Source organism: Microcaecilia unicolor, chromosome 3 (genome assembly GCF_901765095.1).
Source record: "Microcaecilia unicolor chromosome 3, aMicUni1.1, whole genome shotgun sequence".
NCBI lineage: Eukaryota > Metazoa > Chordata > Amphibia > Gymnophiona > Siphonopidae > Microcaecilia > Microcaecilia unicolor.
In genome coordinates, this window is record NC_044033.1 from 459,796,773 (window position 1) to 459,816,871 (window position 20,099).

General features: G+C 39.8%; 1 protein-coding gene across 4 annotated transcripts in view; it reads left to right on the forward strand.

Annotated features, from left to right (window-relative positions):
• Positions 1 to 20,099, forward strand: part of MLIP (muscular LMNA interacting protein) — a 182,039-nt gene that overhangs the window by 142,095 nt on the left and 19,845 nt on the right. For 2 of the 4 annotated variants that reach the window (XM_030198970.1, XM_030198972.1), the window contains 2 exons: positions 4,686 to 4,808; positions 14,079 to 14,204. The exons of 1 other annotated variant lie outside the window; for it this stretch is intronic. In XM_030198970.1, the coding sequence (XP_030054830.1) occupies positions 4,686 to 4,808; positions 14,079 to 14,204 (249 nt within the window). The remainder of the gene's footprint in view (positions 1 to 4,685; positions 4,809 to 14,078; positions 14,205 to 20,099) is intronic. One more of the 4 variants, XM_030198971.1, reaches the window with a different exon arrangement.

A 20,099-nucleotide genomic window follows, 5' to 3' on the forward strand; every position in this document is an offset into this window, starting at 1 on the left:
GGAAACATTGTGGTTAAAAAACTGCTTCTGAAAAGTACAGCTTTTAATATGATTTAGCAATAATACTGTAAAGAGTTTGAAAAGAACCAGAACATATTTCAAGAATCAAGGATAAATACGGGTTTACAGAATATTGTTATAAGGATTTAATGTTAATGTAGATGTTATAGAAAAACCAGAAGGAAAGTGTGCTTTCTGTGCTTAATTTGAGTTTACCGCTCACTCCAAGTATGGGACATTACAGCTACTGAAAATAGGGCTATGCAGCACATAAAAACTTTATGCTGGTATAATTAATCAGGATAGGATTTTATCTAATCAAATATATTGAAGTTCTTAGAAACTATTATGTAAGGAACCAGGGAGTTAATGTACTAGCTCAGATAGACCGCCGTAATCATTATGTGTTCATATGAAAGCTAAAACTGTCAATTCTACACTTAATACGACAGCTCCTTTAAGGCAAAATTTTTTTTTCTTCTACTATGTCTTTAAAATAACGGCAATCTAAATTTCATTACTACCAGCATATTGCTTGATTCTGTTAAGTAAGGGTTAATTCTTAGTTTCCGGACTAAGGCTTCCTAGACGATTACAACTGAATTTATGTGCTAAGAAGTATTTTGTTTTGGCATTCTCTTGAGCCTCCCTCTGTTATAGAATACAATTTCTAGTCATTTGTTCTTCCGCTTGCGCTTTCGCCAGACGTATCTCTCTCTTGGCTTCTTTCAGTTTCATCCGGTATTCCTCTCTGTGTTCCTCTTCTTTATTTTCTCAGCCACTTGCTTGGAGAATCATATCGGTTTCCTTTTTCTCTTGCTTTTATTTACTCTCCTTACATAAAGGTTTGTGGCCATATTTATAGCTTTTGTGTGGGGAAATCTTGCCTGACCAATTTACTTCAATTCTTTGAAGGAGTAAACAAACATGTGGACAAAGGGGAGCCGGTTGATATTGTACATCTGGATTTTCAAAAGGCGTTTGACAAGGTACCTCATGAAAGGCTACAGAGGAAATTGGAGGGACATGGGATAGGAGGAAAAGTCCTATTGTGGATTAAAAACTGGTTGAAGGATAGGAAACAGAGAGTGGGGTTAAATGGGCAGTATTCACAATGGAGAAGGGTAGTTAGTGGGGTTCCTCAGGGGTCTGTGCTAGGACCGCTGCTTTTTAATATATTTATAAATGATTTAGAGATGGGAGTAACTAACGAGGTAATTAAATTTGCTGATGACACAAAGTTATTCAAAGTCATTAACTCGCGACAGGATTGTGAAAATTACAGAAGGACCTGACGAGACTGGGAGACTGGGTGGCTAGATGGCAGATGATGTTTAATGTGAGCAAGTGCAAGGTGATGCATGTTGGAAAAAAGAACCCGAATTATAGCTACATCATGCAAGGTTCCACGTTAGGAGTTACAGACCAAGAAAGGGATCTGGGTGTCGTCGTCGACAATACACTGAAACCTTCTGCCCAGTGTGCTGCTGCGGCTCGGAAAGCAAATAGAATGTTGGGTATTATTAGGAAAGGTATGGAAAACAGGTGTGAGGATGTTATAATGCCGTTGTATCGCTCCATGGTGCGACCGCACCTTGAGTATTGTGTTCAATTCTGGTTGCCGCATCTCAAGAAAGATATAGTGGAATTGGAAAAGGTGCAGCGAAGGGCGACTAAAATGATAGCGGGGATGGGACGACTTCCCTATGAAGAAAGACTAAGGAGGCTAGGGCTTTTCAGCTTGGAGAAGAGACGGCTGAGGGGAGACATGATAGAGGTATATAAAATAATGAGTGGAGTGGAACAGGTGGATGTGAAGCGTCTGTTCATGCTTTCCAAAAATACTAGGACTAGGGGGCATGCGATGAAACTACAGTGTAGTAAATTTAAAACAAATCGGAGAAAACGTTTCTTCACCCAACGTGTAATTAAACTCTGGAATTTGTTGCCGGAGAACGTGGTGAAGGCGGTTAGCTTGGCAGAGTTTAAAAAGGGGTTAGACGGTTTCCTAAAGGACAAGTCCATAAACCGCTACTAAATGGACTTGGGGAAAAACCTACAATTCCAGGAATAACATGAATAGAATGTTTGTACGTTTGGGAAGCTTGCCAGGTGCCCTTGGCCTGGATTGGCTGCTGTCGTGGACAGGATGCTGGGCTCAATGGCCCTTGGTCTTTTCCCAGTGTGGCATTACTTATGTACTTATGTAGCTTCTTTCAGCCTGGACCACTGCCCTGCCACTTCTCATATGTCCTCCCAGCCCATCAGCTCCTTCCTCAGGTATTCACCCATTTTACTAAAGTCAGCATGCTTGAAATTCTAATGGACTAATGGTCCATTAGAGCAGTTTGCAGGTCCCTGGAGTAGTCTACTGGTGGGTGCAATGCACTGAAGACAGGTGGACCCAGGCCCATACCTACCCCTACTGTTACACTTCTGGTAGAAAATGTGAGCCCTCTCAAACTCACTCAAACCCTACTGTACCCACATATAGATCCCCTTTTCACCTATAAGGGCTATTGTAGTGGTGTACAATTGAGGGCAGTGGGTTTTGGATGGGTTTTGGGGGGCTCAGCAGACAAGATAAGGGAGCAGTGGTGAGATGTGTACCTAGAAGCATTTATTTGAAGTCCACTGCAGTGCCCCATTGCTCTCCTGGGATGTGTGAAGGACCAGTCCACTAAAAATGTTGGTCCTTCCTACTTTCCAATGACTTGATTTTCTATGTTTTTCACTTGGACTTTTTTTTTTTTTGAAAATGGTAAAAAAAAAGTACAAAGCACAAAACCTTGATTGAAACGGTATTTTTGAAAAAAAAAAAAAAGGTAGACATTTCCCTCTTTTTGAAAATGACCTTCTTTCCTATTCAGATTTTGGATGTTTTGTGCAATACATCCAATTTTCCAAAGCTAACACAGTAGTTTTGGGACTAGGTCTGGACAAAAAGGAGAGGTTGGGTAAAGAATAAGAATATCATCGGTGTAAAAAAGAAATGGATATTGTGATCCTATAAAAGGGTTGCCAGGGGACATATGAAAATATTAAAAGGCAAAGGAGACAATATTGAGCCTTCAGGAATACCACATTGAAGTGAAAAGTCTCTATAAGGGGTGGTAGACGTGACAACTCAAAAGATTCTACCAGAAAGAAAGGAAATGAACCAGGCCAAAACATTCGCAGTCAAGCCTTCACTTGCAAACTTGTGAGAAGAAGGGAGTGATCTACTAAGTCAAAAGCTGCCGAAAGATCCAATGAGACTAGAAGAGCAACGTTACCTTTGTCAAGGACAGAATGGAGATCACTTATAAGTGAGGCAACTGTGGTTTCAGTACTGTGGTTAGAATGGAAATCTGTTTTAGGAGTATTAAATATTAATAGTTGGTCAACATAAAAACAAAGGGGCCCTTTTACTAAGGCATGCCGAAAAATGGCCTGCCCTGGTGTAGGCACCTGTTTTGGATGTGAGCTGGCCCATTTTTCAGCACACCTGTAAAAAAGGCTTTTTTGGTTGCCGATAATGGATGTGCAGCAAAATTAAAACCAGAGGTTGTCCATTTTCGGCCTGACACCTTACTGCCACCCATTGACCTGGTGGTAAGGTCTCACGCGCTAACCGGGCGGTAAGCATTAATACATGTACACTGCTGATTACCGCCTGGTTAGCACCACATGGTATAAAATAAAAAATATTTTCTGCCGTGCGTATTGGACGCAAGTAAAAAATGGAATTACCGCCCGGGGCATGTGGTAACCAGGCGGTAGTTCCAAATTGATGCACGTGGGCACCTATGCACCTTAGTAAAAGGGCCCCAAAGTTATTTAAAGACCACTTTTTCTACAACTTTTGGGGCTATACCAAGATTAGATTTGGGTCAATAATGGACTACCGATGAAGGATCTAGTGAGGAGTTTTGCTGTCTCCTTGAAGAATCTTTTAACTACAGTGGCATTTTTGCCCAAACAACCTGTTTTAATTAATTTGTCACTTTGGAGGAGGTCCACTAAATTTGTTGATATTATATGGTATAATTAGCTCTTTGGACCACTGTCTTATCACAGTTTTTTGATTGTCTATAGAGCTCTCTATTTGCTTTACTACTACTAATAATCATTTTTATAGAGCTATTAGACTTATGCAGAGCTGTACACATTATATGCAGGTACTTTCTCTGTCCCTAGAGAGCTCACAATCTAAGTTTATACAAGTGATTTTTAATATTTGGTTTTAAAATAGTTTATATACATTTTGACCATGGAAGAACTCATGTTCGTGGTTACTGTTTAAGAGCCATAAGCATAGTCAGAGCAGTCATTGATGAGTTTTTAACTCTTTCTCTATGCTTTATATTGAGATATTACTAATGTTTAAGAACTTCCCAACCTCAGTTGTATTTCTGCCCAAACAACTTGTTTTAATTAATTTGTTAATGCTATATGGTACAATTAGCTCTTTGGAGTGGCTCTATTAACTTTGAAAGTGCTATGTGGAATACTTCACATTTCAGTCTATTGTCCTATTACAGCCTTTTCATTATTATTTATATGGCTCTCTGCTCCATTTATATAATGATTTTTTACATTTGGTTCTAAAGGACTGATTTTTAAGGCTGAATACAGTATATTTTGCAGAAAACCACTGTATCTTTCTCGCATACTGACTCCCTATACCTCTTCATAATTCTTAGGTCATTGCAGCAAAACCACTTAAAGATTCCTTCTTTCCGCATTATAGCTCTAGATGCCATTCGAACAAGAACCTTCAGTATAACAGCCCCTATACGTTGGAACTCCCTGCCAACACCCTTGAGGTTAGAACCCTATCACTCAAATTTCAAACTGGCATTAAAAACTTTTCTATTCTGTGATGCATTCCTCAACTAAGCTGCACTCTATGGGCTAGATCCTATATATGGCACCAAACAAAGTGCTATTCTATAAGCTGAACTTAAAGTTAGGTGAGTTTCATAGAATAGTGTATACTCCCAGGATTTGTGCCTAAAGTTAGATGCAGCCATTTGCACCAACTGAAACAAGGAGCAAATGTATGTGCTTACATTAGGTGCTACCCCTGTTATTCTATAATAATACGTGGTAATTGTAGGAATGCCCCCATTAGGCCCATGACCATCCCCTTGTAAATTTTAGGCACGGATCCCATGCCTAAATTTATGCAAGTAAATGCCAATTAAATCTAATTAGTGCCAATAATTGCTTGTTCAAAAGCTAATTATTGGTGCTAATTAGCTCCTTATCCAATTAAATTGCATGCGCAAATTGGGTCTATGCCCACATTTGTTTATAATTTTTGGCAACTTTTATAGAACTAGAAGGCATATGGACTTGGTTAAATTCTTGCCTGCCCCTCTTGGGGACCAGGGTATCAGCCGCTACTGAAGTGTGTGCGTGTGTTTTCTGCCTCTAATGTTACAACACTATTTCCTTGACTATTGCTTTCCTATCAGTGTTTGTAGTTCTTTTCCATATTCTTATACTAGATTTTGTTAATCCTTAATTGTAAACCACTCAGTTCACACTTGAGTGGTATATCAAGACATAAAGAAACTTGAAAATAATGTTTCTTTATATTATTTTTACATCTGTTAATAGAGCTCCTTATTTTTTCAATATGTGTCCATGTTGATACAATGCTCTTAGATGGAAAATAATCACCTCTTACAATAGATGGCAAGTCTTTCTGAGCAATCTGAAAAACATCCAATATATGCTTTGAGAAGATCTTCGCTAAGAGTCTTTGTACCCTTGCAAAATGCAACACTTTCAAAATTAGTACTTCTTACCATATATTCTAGATTTTCCATCTTAAATCATAGTGCTGATAAATCATTAATCAAAGTTGTTTGACCTTCTTGAATTTTCTGTATAGTCTGATCAAAATTAATCTTATCAGTATTAATTCTAGCAATCTCATTTTTATGAAATATAACTTGTTCCTCAACCATCCTGATTTGAACAGATAAAGATTTAAAGCACTGGTATTAAAGTTTTACCTAAATCTGATATTGCCAACCAAATTGTATAAAGAGACATTACCATCTCCTCCAGAAGCCACAAACTCCCAAGTGCTGGCAGTCGGTAGACTTTCCATGGGCTGCCACTGCACCAGTGCCCCCCTCCCCTTGGTATATACTCAATTTTTGCCCATGTGTGAAATTTGAGCATTCATAGGGGGAGGGTTATGGCAGTGGCCCATGGAAAATGCTACTGACCGCGAGCTTTGAGGAGGTTCCTGCTGTCAGAGGAGGACCTCTTCCACTGTCAGGGCTTGGAGATTCCCCATCAACCATAGCAATGGTGCTGCAATGTTGGAGGACCTGAACCTAAAGTGGGAGGTCCATCCCCCCACCCCCACCCATGGCAATGCCACTGTAGGTCACTTTATTTTTCTAATGTATTCGTACTCCCTGAGATATGCATTCACTTTGAAGCAATAACTAATTCTAAATGCTTGATCTGAGACCTCAGTGGCATAATCAAATCCCACATATTAAATGCTGACAAAGTTAAAGAGAGACATTCATGCTTAAAACTCATGTTGACCTATGCACTCTGACATGGTTTAGATTTGAATGATTTCAGAATGATAGTATTTTGAATATAGATTTCAGCTACCTTGTTGAAGTAACCGTTCAGTTTATCCCAGCAATAGTAGAACAGTGGGTGACGTTAGCATGTGAGGTGAACATGCTGACATTACTACTCTGCATTTGTATTGTCTCATTTGTAGAAACATATTGTAAGTGGGTTTGTGTGATGAAAAACTAGACTCACAAACCCCAGTAATTTAAATACAGCAAACCTCAGTACACTTCATTTATCTATCATTTTGGCAATCAACTTCATGGGGACATTTTTATCGAATATTATGAACTGATGCATCTATGTAGTTACTATAAAGTGGTCTACAGGTTTTTTGTTCATGAAAACCATCAGAAAACACTTCTCACCTTGTAGCTTTTGAAGCAGAATCTATATTTTGGAAAGTGATGTAGCCAGTAAGTGTTTATCTTACATATTTTAGAATTGACCTTAATGAATTAAGTGCTGGTGAAAAGTTGCTGATTGACAGCAGGGGAAAAAGACCACGAGGAGCAAACAGTTCAGTCCTCAAATCATATTCATTCAGCATAATTGGGACTGGTTTCAACTAGTTTTAAAGCAGCAGTGCCAGCTTCTTTGCCCAAAAATATTAATTTTCCAGACTCTTGACTCTTTACCAGACCATGCTGCGTGCAGAGGCAATCGATGTTTTAAGGATGCTGATGAGGGACTTGCTATTTTATGCATGTCCTCGGGCACTTACAAAAAACAACAACAACAAAAGTACTCTTTTAAAAAGAGTGTGCTATTTTCTTTCTTATTGCAGTACTTGCCTACTGTTTTCCCCTGCTTATTTGAAAGGCATTGATTGTAATCTTTGGTTTTAACAGTACTCCATGATTCTATTAGAAAAGGAATATACAGTGGTTTGTTTTAAGGTAGTGTGGACACATTTTTATGGGGTATTTTAAAATCGATATTTTGTATGTATATTGAACTCTTTTTATAGTTTAACTGTGCTTTATTTATTCTGAATGTAAAATGGTGATTTACTTAGAATTCAGTTAGTATTCGTACTTATTAGGGCAAAACAGGAAGGATTTATAAATGCTTGTAAGGCATAGTGGGAATCATTTGGGGTCAGACAGAACTGTCCAATTTATTTTGATGTTGCTTTTGAGAAAGACTAAAATTCATAGCTGTCATATCCATGACAATAAATGACTACATATTACAACAAATGCAGTTGTGATGAAGTACTACTACTACTACTTATCATTTCTAAAGCGCTACTAGACATATGCAGCGCTGTACACTTGAACATGAAGAGACAGTCCCTGCTCGACAGAGCTTACAATCTAATTAGGACAGACAAACAGGACAAACAAGAGATAAGGGAATATTAAAGTGAGGATGATAAAATAAGGGTTCTGAACAAGTGAATAAGGGTTCGGAGTTAAAAGCAGCATCAAAGAGGTGGGCTTTTAGCTTAGATTTGAAGATGGCCAGAGATGGAGCTTGACGTACCGGCAGCAAGATAAAACGAACGGAGTCTGGAGTTAGCAGTGGAGGAGAAGGGTGCAGATAAGAGAGATTTACCCAGTGAATGGAGTTCCCGGGGAGGAATGTAGGGAGAGATGAGAGTGGAGAGGTACTGAGGAGCTGAAGAGTGAATGCACTTACAGGTCAATAAGAGGAGTTTGAACTGTATGCGGAAACAAATAGGAAGCCAGTAAAATGACTTGAGGAGAGGGGCTAATATGAGTATAACGACACTGGCGGAATATTAGTCGTGCAGCAGAATTTTGAACAGATTGAAGAGGAGAGGGCTAAGTGGGAGACCCGTGAGAAGCAAGTTACAATAGTTTAAGCGAGAGGTGATATACCAGAGACAAAACATTAATGAGCCAGCCAATGTTATATTTAAATTGGGGTGGGGGAGGGGGGAGGGGGAGGATCTGGCAGGGGCTCAGAGAGAAAGACTCTCATTTTATCTTTTATTTTCATCATCATTGGATCCAAAATACAATTCTGTCAGCTACTCAGGGTGCCATATTGACTGCAGCTCATAGAATACTATAGTTTACATGTCTAGGCTTGGGCATTTATATCAGCTATAAGGCTGATGTAAGTAGATATATGTGCATTCTCTGCTACTTATACAAGTATTCTGTAAAGAAAAGTAGGTGCTTACTTTCCTTTTAGGCTTACAGTAGGCACCATAACCAATGCCTATAGTAGATGCCCTGTCATAGAATTACCCCTATTATCCATTGGGTCACAGAAGTACAGGGAGATAAAAGGGCCTACTGAGCTATGCAGGTTGTTTTAACTTAGAATTTTCATGTACTATCAACACAGGTCTGAGCTAAGAGTTTCTTCAGAAAATTTCTGTACTAAACATCTGACATGGAAATTAGCATTTTGGGACATTGAAGGGGTAAATGTCCCATGGAATGTGTTTGTCTGCAGTGAGAGGTAGATACTGTGCATTAACTGTTAACATGGCAGCTAGTGCAGAACAGATAACACCACCACAGAAAGTATAGCTAACTGCATCATACATTATCTGTCAAAAATGTTGGGAATACCCCCATCACTTAACAAAGGTCTCGTAATTACAGCACAACTCCTAGCATAACATGCTAAATAGGGACTAAAGTGATTTTCCAACGGTCATAATGCGTTGCAGAGAACAGATTTGGCTGCAGTAAAAGGGGGCCTGTGGTGACGTTGGCACATGGATTTTCCGTGCTCCGAGAACCCTTTTTACCACAGTAGGTAAAAAAGTTGTTTTTGTCCTCAAAAAAGAAATGGCCTTGTGCTAACCATAGGGATTGGTGCATGACCATTTTTTTTTGGGGGGGGGGGGGGGAGCCCTTACTGCCACCTATTTAGGTGATGGTAATGGCTCCTGTGGTAACTCCCGGTGCTACAAAAATAAAAAATATTTTTGTCATGCCAGAAGTGGTGCACACTGGAAGTGGGAACTACCACTGGGCTCCTGCAGTAGCTCGGAGGTAGTCCCGATTTGGTATGCGGTAAAGCGGTGGTAGATCTATCACCGCTTTGTAAAAGGGTTCCTTAAACTTATATCCCAAAACTCATGAGCAGCTGTAGTAGGAGTAGTAGTAGGAGAAGGAGGAAACCTAAGGAGTAGAGGACTAGGTTAATGGCTAGCACAGTGGGCTGAGAACCTTGGGATTGAGTTTAATTTCCACTGCAGCTCCTTGTGACCTTTGGCAAGTCATTTAACCATCCATTAGCCCTGATACTAAAAACTTAAGACTGTGAGCTCACTAGGGACAGAGAAAGTATCTGCACATAAGAAAGGTGGTATATCAAATACATCACCCCTCCCCCATCCTTATTATAACTGAGTTACAGAGCTGCAAAGAGACACAGTAAGGAAGGTGATTTTGGCCAATCTTAGGGGCCCTTTTACTAAGGGTTAGTGTGTGCTAATGGAAATTTTACACATATGAGGCATATGGGACATAGTGCATAGGCCCCCTAGTTTATAAACTTCCCCCCCACAGCACATTATGATACTTGGAGTCCCTGTTTCTACCATTTTACATCAGTACTGTGGTATCCTAATGCATCAGGATGGAGTTTAAATTACTCCAAATTTTAATTTGAGATGTATACAGTTCCATAAGTTATTCAAAGTTGTTAAATCACAAGATGATTGTGCAAAATTGCAAGAGGATCTTACGAGACTGGGATACTGGGCATCCAAATGATAGATTACGTTTAATGTGCAAAGTGATGCATGTGGAAAAGAGGAACCTGAACTATAGCTACATGATGCAAGGTTCCACATTAGAAGTCACCGACTAGGAAAAGCATCCAGGTGTCATCATTGACAATACGTTCAAACCTTCTGCTCAGTGTGCAGCGGTGGCAAAGAAAGCAAATAGAATGTTAGGTATTATTAGGAAAGAAATGGAAAACAAAAATGAGGATGTTATAATGCGTTTGCATTGTTCCATGGTGCGACCGCACTTTAATACTGTGTGCAATTCTGGTCACCACATCTCAAAAAAGATATAGTGGAATTAGGAAAGGTACAGAGAAGGGCAACAAAAATGATAAAGGGGATGGGACAACTACCGTATGAGGAAAGACTGAAGTGGCTAGGGCTCTTCATCTTAGAGAAAAGATGGCTGAGGGGAAATATGATAGAGATCTATAAAATACTGAGTGGAGTGGAATGGGTAGATATGAATCGCTTGTTTACTCTTTCCAAAAATACTAGGACTGGGGGACACACAATGAAGTTACTAAGTAGTAAATTTTAAACAGATAAAAGAAAGTTTTTCTTCACTTAACATGTAATTAAACTCTGGAATTCATTGCCACAGAATGTGATAAAAACAGTTACCTTAGTGGGGTTTAAAAAAGGTTTGGATATCTTCCTAAAAGAAAAATCCATATGCAGTGGCGTACCAAGGGGGGGGGGGGGGGGGGGGTTGCCCTGGGTGCACGCCGCTGGGTGAGTGCCGCGTGCCGCTCAGTGTCATTCGTTTCCATGCTCCCTCTGCCCCGGAACAGGTTACTTCCTGTTCCGGGGCAAAGGGAGCATGGAAAGAACGATGCTGACCGGCGTGCGGCACCCCCCCAGCGGCGTGCACCCGGGGGGGAGGGTTTTTTTTCGCCGGGGTGGGGGTCGCACTGCACGGGGGGGGGGGGGTCGCTGCACCCGGGGGGCGGGGTGCATCGGCGATCCGTCCCGGGTGTCAGCACCCCTAGGAACGCCACTGTCCATATGCCATTATTAAAATAGACTTGGGGAAAATCCACTGCTTATTTCTAGGATATAACAAAATGTTTAAACACACATGAATACAAGTGTATTGCTTCTTCAGCTTATTGAGAGTGGAGTAGTCTCATATGTAACACACGATAAAGATTATTTGAGACTGTTACTTGAACTGGTGACTCCCCCTTGAGAAAGTAACCACGAAACGGGGACCTGTCGGGGTTTTAAGAGCACCAACTTGTTCAAGCTAAGTGCTACATAAAATTAGATGTTAGCATATTGACAAACAGAAATATATCTTTATATATAAGATTAGCAAAGGGTGGTGGAGGTACAGTCAATGATTAGACAATACACACAGATAATACACCCAGTCATTGGGTGAAAAATCAAATAATCTTTATCGTGTGTTACATATGAGACTACTCCACTCTCAATAAGCTGAAGAAGCAATACACTTGTATTCATGTGTGTTTAAACATTTTGTTATATTTTGATGCTCGACAGAGCACAGGCACAATTGTTTATTTCTAGGATAAGCAGCATAAAATGTATTGTACTGTTTTGGGATCTAGTTAGGTACTTGTGACCTGGATTGGCTACTGTTGGAGACAGGATACTGGGCTTGATGGACCATCAGTCTGTCCCAGTACGGCAATGCTTATGTTGTTAAGTTCTATGTATTGGTTCTTATAAGTCACTCAATACAAGTGTACAAACAGGTGAGCTTAGCAATACAAAGAATTACAGTGAAGAGAAAAATCATCATGTTTATGATGATTTAGCATTATAAAATCTGTTTCTGTGTTTGTCTGAGAGCATAAAGGAAGATATTTAGAAACATTTTTGTTATTAAATCAAATGAGAATGTTAATTTTTTTGTGATGTTAATATACAATATTTGTGTATTTTCTTCACAAAGAAATGGTAAACTACAGGCTTTGGTGGTTGGAAAAATAATGGAGAAGCTGCAGAAGGAAAGCTACTGAAGTTCCTAGAATCCAATGAGTTGCAAGATCTGAGGCAGCATGTTTTTACCAAAGGAAAATCCTGCAAAATGAATCTGATTTCTATGACTGAATTATAAAAGAAGTGGATAAAAGTCGTACACTAGATGTAATCTACTTGGATTTCAGCAAAGCCTTTGATACGGTTCTTCACAGGAGACTCATGAATAAGCTGAACAGGCTGAAGTTAGGACCCACAGTGGTGAACTGGATTGGAAACTTGTTGACTAACAGATGACAGAGGGTGGTGGTAAATGGAATCCACTCAGAGGAAAGGAATGTGAGTAATGGAGCGCCTCTGGGATCAGTACTGGGGCTGATTCTATTTAATATATTTGTAATCAGCATTACTGAAGGAGTAGAAGAAAAAGTTTGCCTTTTTTGTGGATGACAAAAACATTTCCAATAGAGTGGACACCCTGGAAGGTGCAGAAAATATGAGAAGAGATCTACAATATGAGAAGTTATGTAAGGTCTGGCAGTTAAAATTTAATGCAAAGAAATTGAGAGTGATGCACTAAGGGTGTAGAAATCCAAAAGAGATGTATTGGATAGGAGGCGGGAAACTGATGTGCAGTTCAGAAGACCTTGGGGTCATAGTGTCTGAGGATCTCAAGGCAGCGAAACCAGAAGGAAGGAGATGTTAATGCTCATGTACAAATCATTGGTGAAGCTCCAATTGAAGTGTTATATTCAGTTTTGGAGGCATTTACCTCACTAAGGATATAAAAGGAACTAGAAGAGGTTCAGAGGAAAGCGGAAAAATGGTAAGGAGTTTGCGCCAAAAGATATATGAGACTTGATGACCTGAATATGCATACCCTAGTGGAAAGGAAGAATAGGGCAGATATGATGCAGATGTTTAAATACTTGAAAGGTATTAATATGCAAACCAATCTTTTTCAGAGATAGGAAAATGGTAGAACTGGAAGACATGAATTGAGATTGGAGGGTGGTCAACTTAGGAATAACAACAGGGAGTACTTTTAAACAGAGATGGTTGATGATGCCTGGAATACCCTCCTAAGAGAGGAGGTGAGCACAAACATGGTGATGGAATCCAAAACTACATGGTACAAACACAAGGGATCTCTACATGGAAAAGGGACAAACTGGAGATGACCAATGTAGGCTTTTATCTGCTGTCATCTACTATGTTTCTTTGCATTGTTTTCACAGGTTGATAAGGATGTAAAATAAACCTAAATTGAAAGTAAAATGATCTATGTCTTTAGAAATATTTGGTAATGAATAAAAAAGCAATACAGTCTATCACTGAATAATTTTTGCAGAATCTGATATCCTCCAAGGGTAGGTACAACTATGTAAGAGGGTCAATAGGAATTTGTTTTGTTGTCTTTAATTTTAAGCTGAAATTTTGGTAGTATAATTTGTTCCTGTCTCCACTGGTCTTGCCAATGATGTTTTCAAATTGGAATAGACAACAAACAGATTTTGAGGTGTAATACTGGCACAGATCTATCTTTATAACGAATGGATCAATAAATACAGTTTGATATAAAAACAGTAAGATGTTTGCTGCTTTGGAAGACACATAATTAGTTGATTATGCAAACTTTCAGGATGCTTAGATGGACTTTTAGTCTGAGACAATTTGGCAGCATGTATATTTTTCTGAAATAACTAAGCAGTTGAGAACATCAAAGAGTAAGTTGTAATACTTTACTGCTTATTAAGGTTCATTTATTTGCTTTTTCATGTGGTTTTTTTAAAATAAAAATGTATAGACAAAGCCTGGAGTAATTCGCTCTTTACCACTGAAAGAAAAAATAATACTTAAGAAGGAAGAAGGATGCCATCTCAATCCTTTCAAAAAATATGTTGAAGGTACTTCAGGAAGGGAAATGCAGCACGTAAGTGATGTCTCATGGTATCATTTTTATTTGGTATATGTTTTTAGAAATTTGTGGTATTTATGTATTATTTTGCATTTTTTATCAAACAAATCTGTTTTCATAAGTTGCCTTTCACTTTAACAAATATCAATACCCCCCCCCCCAAAGAACCCCACACAAATACTGTAGTTTCCTGCCAATAGATGGAGTCTGTAAAAAAAATAAAAAATAAGGGGCTGCATGCACAGTCTTGTGAGGGCCTGGGTTTGTTTCCTGTCTCAGATCTTCTGCTCCTCTACCTGTCAGGACTGAGAATTCTGTGGAAGCAATATTCAAAGTTCAGTAAGGTTTATAGAATAACGCTTAAGCATCATGGTCGCACATTGAGCCTGCAAATTGGTGGGAAAATGTGGGATACAAATACAACAAATAAATAAATAAATAAAATAAATTTAGGCACCACCATTTGCACCAATGAAAACATGGTAGAAATACCTGTGCCTAAATTTACGCACAGAGCATCCTTATTCTGTAATTAAATGCGTAACTCAAAATCACGCCCCAGTTCTGCCACAAAATGCCCATGACAGTCCTCTTTCCATCCTCCTTTTTTCAGGCTATGTGTAAGTTTTAGGCATGGATCATGCATCTAACTTTGTGCGTATAATACCAAATTAAATCACAATTTTTGGTGACCTTTACAGGCGGTTAAGTACTTGAAAGGCATTAATATAGAAGCACATCTTTTCTGGAAATGGGGAAACATTAAAACTTCAGGTCACACATAGGAACCACACAGTAACCAGAAGAGTCAAGAAAAAGTCACTGAACTTTTTTTAACAATTGGAACACTCATAGGAAACCTCAGCACACAGCTATGATGGTAATCATTCATCATTTTATTCAGTTACAAGAGCAAATAGTCTTTCCTTATTGGGTTACGCACTCACAGAAAAACCGTTTCACCCGAACTGCAAACAGTTGACACTCTACAATCACTTTCTCCGATGTATTTTCATCATCAGCAAATTGGACCTTGTATTCACTGTCCAAACCTTTCAGGGGTTTATCCTGGAAGGAATCACAGGTCACAGGCAGACAACATCCTACCCTTAAACCCGGTTTATGATGAGACTCCCCAATCTCCAGCCTGCAGGTTGGCTTCTCTATTCGGCTCAGGAGATTAAAAATAATAGCTTTGATCCTGCTCCCCTCTCAAGTATTCCTCAGCAGGCAACCCCTCTTTAGTTCCAACAGGTCACTTGGTGGGGGTTTAGACTTCATTGACTCAGGCTACCAAGGACAAGTTTTACAGCACTGTCCTTTTTTAAATAGTAATTTGTTAGCTCCACCCCACACTGAGGCTCCACGAATCAAGACACCCTCCAGTGTGAGATGGACTCATGATTATTTCCATGCTGGGTTCCTCCCACACAGGGCTTCAATATAACAGGGGGTTACATATGGCTGTGTCTGATTTAAAGTGAATGCAGTCTTACTGCTTATCTTAGTAGCAGAATAACAAAATAGATGATGACAGAATGGCCCAATTGATCCGTTCTAAACAATTAAATTAAGTTCATGTTTTGAACTTTAACATAGAAAACTATCAGAGAGAAATCAATCATCATTACTTTAAAGAAAGCATCCACAGAAACATTTTTTTCATAACAATGTTCTAGTCACAATGGCCAAATAATGGTGGAGATAATCTAAGCTTTGGCACACAGAATCATCAGGAGAGGAGAAGATCACTGTTTTTTCTGTGTAGGCAAAGAATTATATGTCAACACACAAAAGGTCTCCTAAATTGCTTTAGGATAACCTAATGATGGGCTCCGTAAATGAAATGCTATCAATTACTTAACTCACAGTATAAGCAGTTACCTTAAATGGAAACTAGACAGTATTTGAGATGCCTGGGTAACAGGTTGAGCTAGAGAAAGAATGCTGTAGAGAGCAAGTGATGAGTGAAGCTGGGGGGCTAGTAGGTGTGGACAAGAACATGAGGAGGTGAGACACAGAGGAAATCGGAACGAGTGAGGTGATTAGATTTGCAGAAGATACAAAACTATTCAAGGTTGTTAAAACACATGCAGACTGTGAAATATTGCAGGAAGACCTTAGGAAATTGGAAGACTGGGCGTCCAAATGGCAGATGAAATTTAATGTGGACAAATGCAAGGAGATGCACATTGGAAAGAATAATCTAAATCATAGTTACCTGAGTCCACCTTGGGGGTCTGCACTCAAGAAAAAAATATGGGTGTCGTTGTAGATAATCTGCTGAAATCTTCTGCTGTGTGCGGTGGTGGCAAAAAAAGCAAACAGAATGCTAAGAATTACTATCTAGGAATGGTGAATAAGACTGCAAATACTATAATGTCTCTGTATCGCTCCATAGTGCGTCCACACCTTGAGTATTGCATTCAGTTCTGGTCACCGTATCTCAAAAAAGATATAACAGAATTAGAAAAGGTTCAAAGAAGGGCAACCAAAATGATAAAGGGGATGGAATTCCTCTCGTATGAGGAAAGGCTAAAGCAGGGGCGTAACAATACCTCGTGGCGGGAGGGGGCCAGAGCCCAAGGTGGGGGGGCACATTTTAGTCTGCTGCCCCTCCGTCTTGCCCTCCCCACCGCCTCGCTTCCCCCCACTACCTCGCTGCTCCCCCTGCTGCACCCCACAGCAGCAAATACCTTTGCTGGCAGGGGTCCCCAACCCCCACCAGCTGAAGCCTTCTTCGGTGCTGGAGACATTCGCTGCCCTGCTCTTTCTTCTTCCTCACGTTCCTGTGTACGCTCCTTTAAGTGAAACTGAGCATACTCAGTTTCACTTAAAGGAACATTCAGGATGTCAGGAGGAAGAAAGAGCATAGAGCAGGGAACGCACTGGCGCTGATGAAGGCTTTGGGTGGTGGGGGTTGGGGACCTCCGCCAGCAAAACCAGGTGCCCGGATGAAATTTGGGGAGTCCAGGCCCCCGTGGTCCCACTGGGCTAGTGCTCTTCAGTTTGGAAAAGAAACAGCTGAGGGGAGATATGATTGAGGTCTACAAAATCCTGAGTGGTATAGAATGACTAGAAATAAATCGATTTTTTACTCGTTCCAAAAGTACAAAGACTAGGGGACACTCAAGGAAGTTACATGGAAATACTTTTAAAACAAATAGGAGGAATTTTTTTTCACTGAACGAATAGTTAAGCTCTGGAACTCTTTGCTGGAGGATGTGGTAACAGCGGTTTGTGTATCTGGGTTTAAGTAAGGTTTGGAGAAATTCCTGGAGGAAAAGTCCATGAGTCTACTATTGAGACAGACATGGGAAGCAACTGCTTGCCCTGGGATTGGTAGTATGGAGTGTTGCCACAATTTGGGTTTCTGCCAGGTACTTGTGATCTGGCTTGGCCACTGTTTGGAAAACAGGATACTGGGTTAGATGGACCATTGGTGTGACCCAGTATGGCTACACTTCTGTTATTATGTAAGGGTAAGGGTCAAAAGTTTCAGACTAGGGCAAACAAACCAAGGTAACAAACCACTCAGCAACTTTCCACTGTTTTTCACAAGTGACCAATTCCATCTACTCTCCAACTCAGCAAATTCACAAATGGGTTCAAATAGAGTTTGGACTTGACCTAGTCACTTTTAAAGCAGATGTAAATCACAGTTTTTTTCTTTCCATCCTCAGGAAGTCATTTTGCTATCTGTTGTCACAAAAAAACATCCATCGTGTAACACCACTCATTTCACACCCACAACATGCCCCCGAAACGCCCATTCTGAAAATGTGCCTTTTTTTTCAGTGAATATCAGACCTAAACATTTTTTCTGAGTATATTTGATTACATGATTTGCATGTTTCAGTGTCAGAAACATGTCCATCTGCCACTTGTGCCATTTTTTTTTAGATGATTTTAAAATTTTAATTATGAGCCCTATGTAATATTAAGATAATGCTAAAAGAAAGCCCATGATTTATAAAAATGCATCCTACTGGTATTAAATTACATTGAGCTGTATTTATCACATTGAATTCCTAGGACCAGTTCAAAGTAATTACTACTTTGTGATATACAACAAAATCTGATTAATGTGGCCAAAATCAATAGCAGTTTAAGAAATTCTAATATCATCCGGCCTCCACCTTATCATGCAAAGCAATATGACTGAAAGATATACACATTTCTCAGAAGACTAACAAGGTAAAATAGCAGAAAAGTGGATGAACGCTTAGGGGATTACAGGTTAACTGCAAAAGTCTGTGGAAAGATTTATATCATATACATCAGAAGATGTAGCAATTTTTGACATCTCTGTCCCCAGACATAATAACATTGTTTGTGCTTTTAAAACAAACCACTTACTGTGGCTCATAATTCCCATTGTTACTGTGCATTTCAGGCTCAAAGATTCTTTGCAGCTCCATGCTCGATTCAGCCACAGACACCGTAGTTTTAGCCATACCCCCTCACTCTGCCCCAGAAGGTGACATCATTGTTTGCTCTTTTAAAAGAAATCACTTTTATTGCTCTCTGTTCTGCCTAAATGTGGGCTGTGAAATTATTTTATTTCTTTAAATGTGCAGATTGTTTTGCTGTTTTCTTTCTGGACATGTTTTACATTTTCTATTTGTAGTTTTTAGGACTGCAGTCTCATGAAAGCAATAAAGAGAGATAGAAATCACTTAGGGGGTCCTTTTACCAAATGGCAGTAAAAGGGGCACTGTGGTGGCGTCGGTGTACAGGTGTGCCACATGCCGAGGTTCCCTTTTACTGCCACCAGTAAAAGGTGTTTTTTTTCCAGAAAGAAATGGCTGTGCATTAAGCCAAGGCATTGGCCTGCATCTGTTTCCTATGGGAGTCCTGGCGGTAGGGCTCCGGCGGAAACCTGGCAGTGTGCAGCGCTGCCCAATTACTGCTGGGCACACCTTTTGCACTAGAAAATAGAAAACTATTTTCTAGAACCATTATTGCCACACACTGGAAGTTGGAACTACCGCCGTGCGCCTGAGCGAGCCTGGCAGTAGGGTCGATTTGGCACATGGCGATGCGGTGGTACATCTACCGCTGCTTTGTAAAAGGGCCCCTTACTGCAGTGCATGCCAAAGGAATGTGCAGAAGGATAAGGTTGTACTCCTTGCTGCGTTCCTTTGTGCACCTCCTGAGGGCACCATCGGCTCATTGGTGCTCTACTATGGTCATTTTCTTGCCTAGATTTTATGCAGTTGTCTGGGGTTATCAATGATTATGCTTTGTGGACTACTTGAATCATCGTAAGGTAGGATGCACCCAAGATCTAACCTATGCTCTCTTGGCAACAGGTGGGCCTCTACAGATTTCTCATAAGACCTCTCCCACCTCCTTATTATGTATTAGATTTCTGAATGCATGCCTGCCTTTCCATTCCAAATATAGCATCATTTTGGATATTATCCAGAATTCAAAACTAGATATTCCTTGCTTGACAGAAACTTGGCTAACTGCTAGTGATAACCAGCAACCAAACAATTCAAACAAACACTGGCAACTCCACTGTTCTTATAGGCTATATTCACTGAACAACAAAACAAAAGATGAGATGATCCACTGTTTGCATAATGAGGTTTGCAATAGTAAAATCCTGTTTCAGGTTTTGCTGCTTCATTTGGTTTACAAAGACATCGTCATTTACACTTTTACTTTTTACTTTTAATTGCAAGCATCAGATGTAACTGAGTAAAAGTAGTAAAAATTGGTGAATTATTACTTTGTTAAAAGTAAAAGTAACAAATGTTTCCTGTACTTCTTTACAAGTAAAAGTACCTAATTCCATTTACTTAGTTACTGTACAACACTGAAAGGCTTAACCAACATATCCCAAACTTTATTTCCATGCAATTCTAGATGTTCTCTTGTACAGATAAGCAAGGCTTCAAG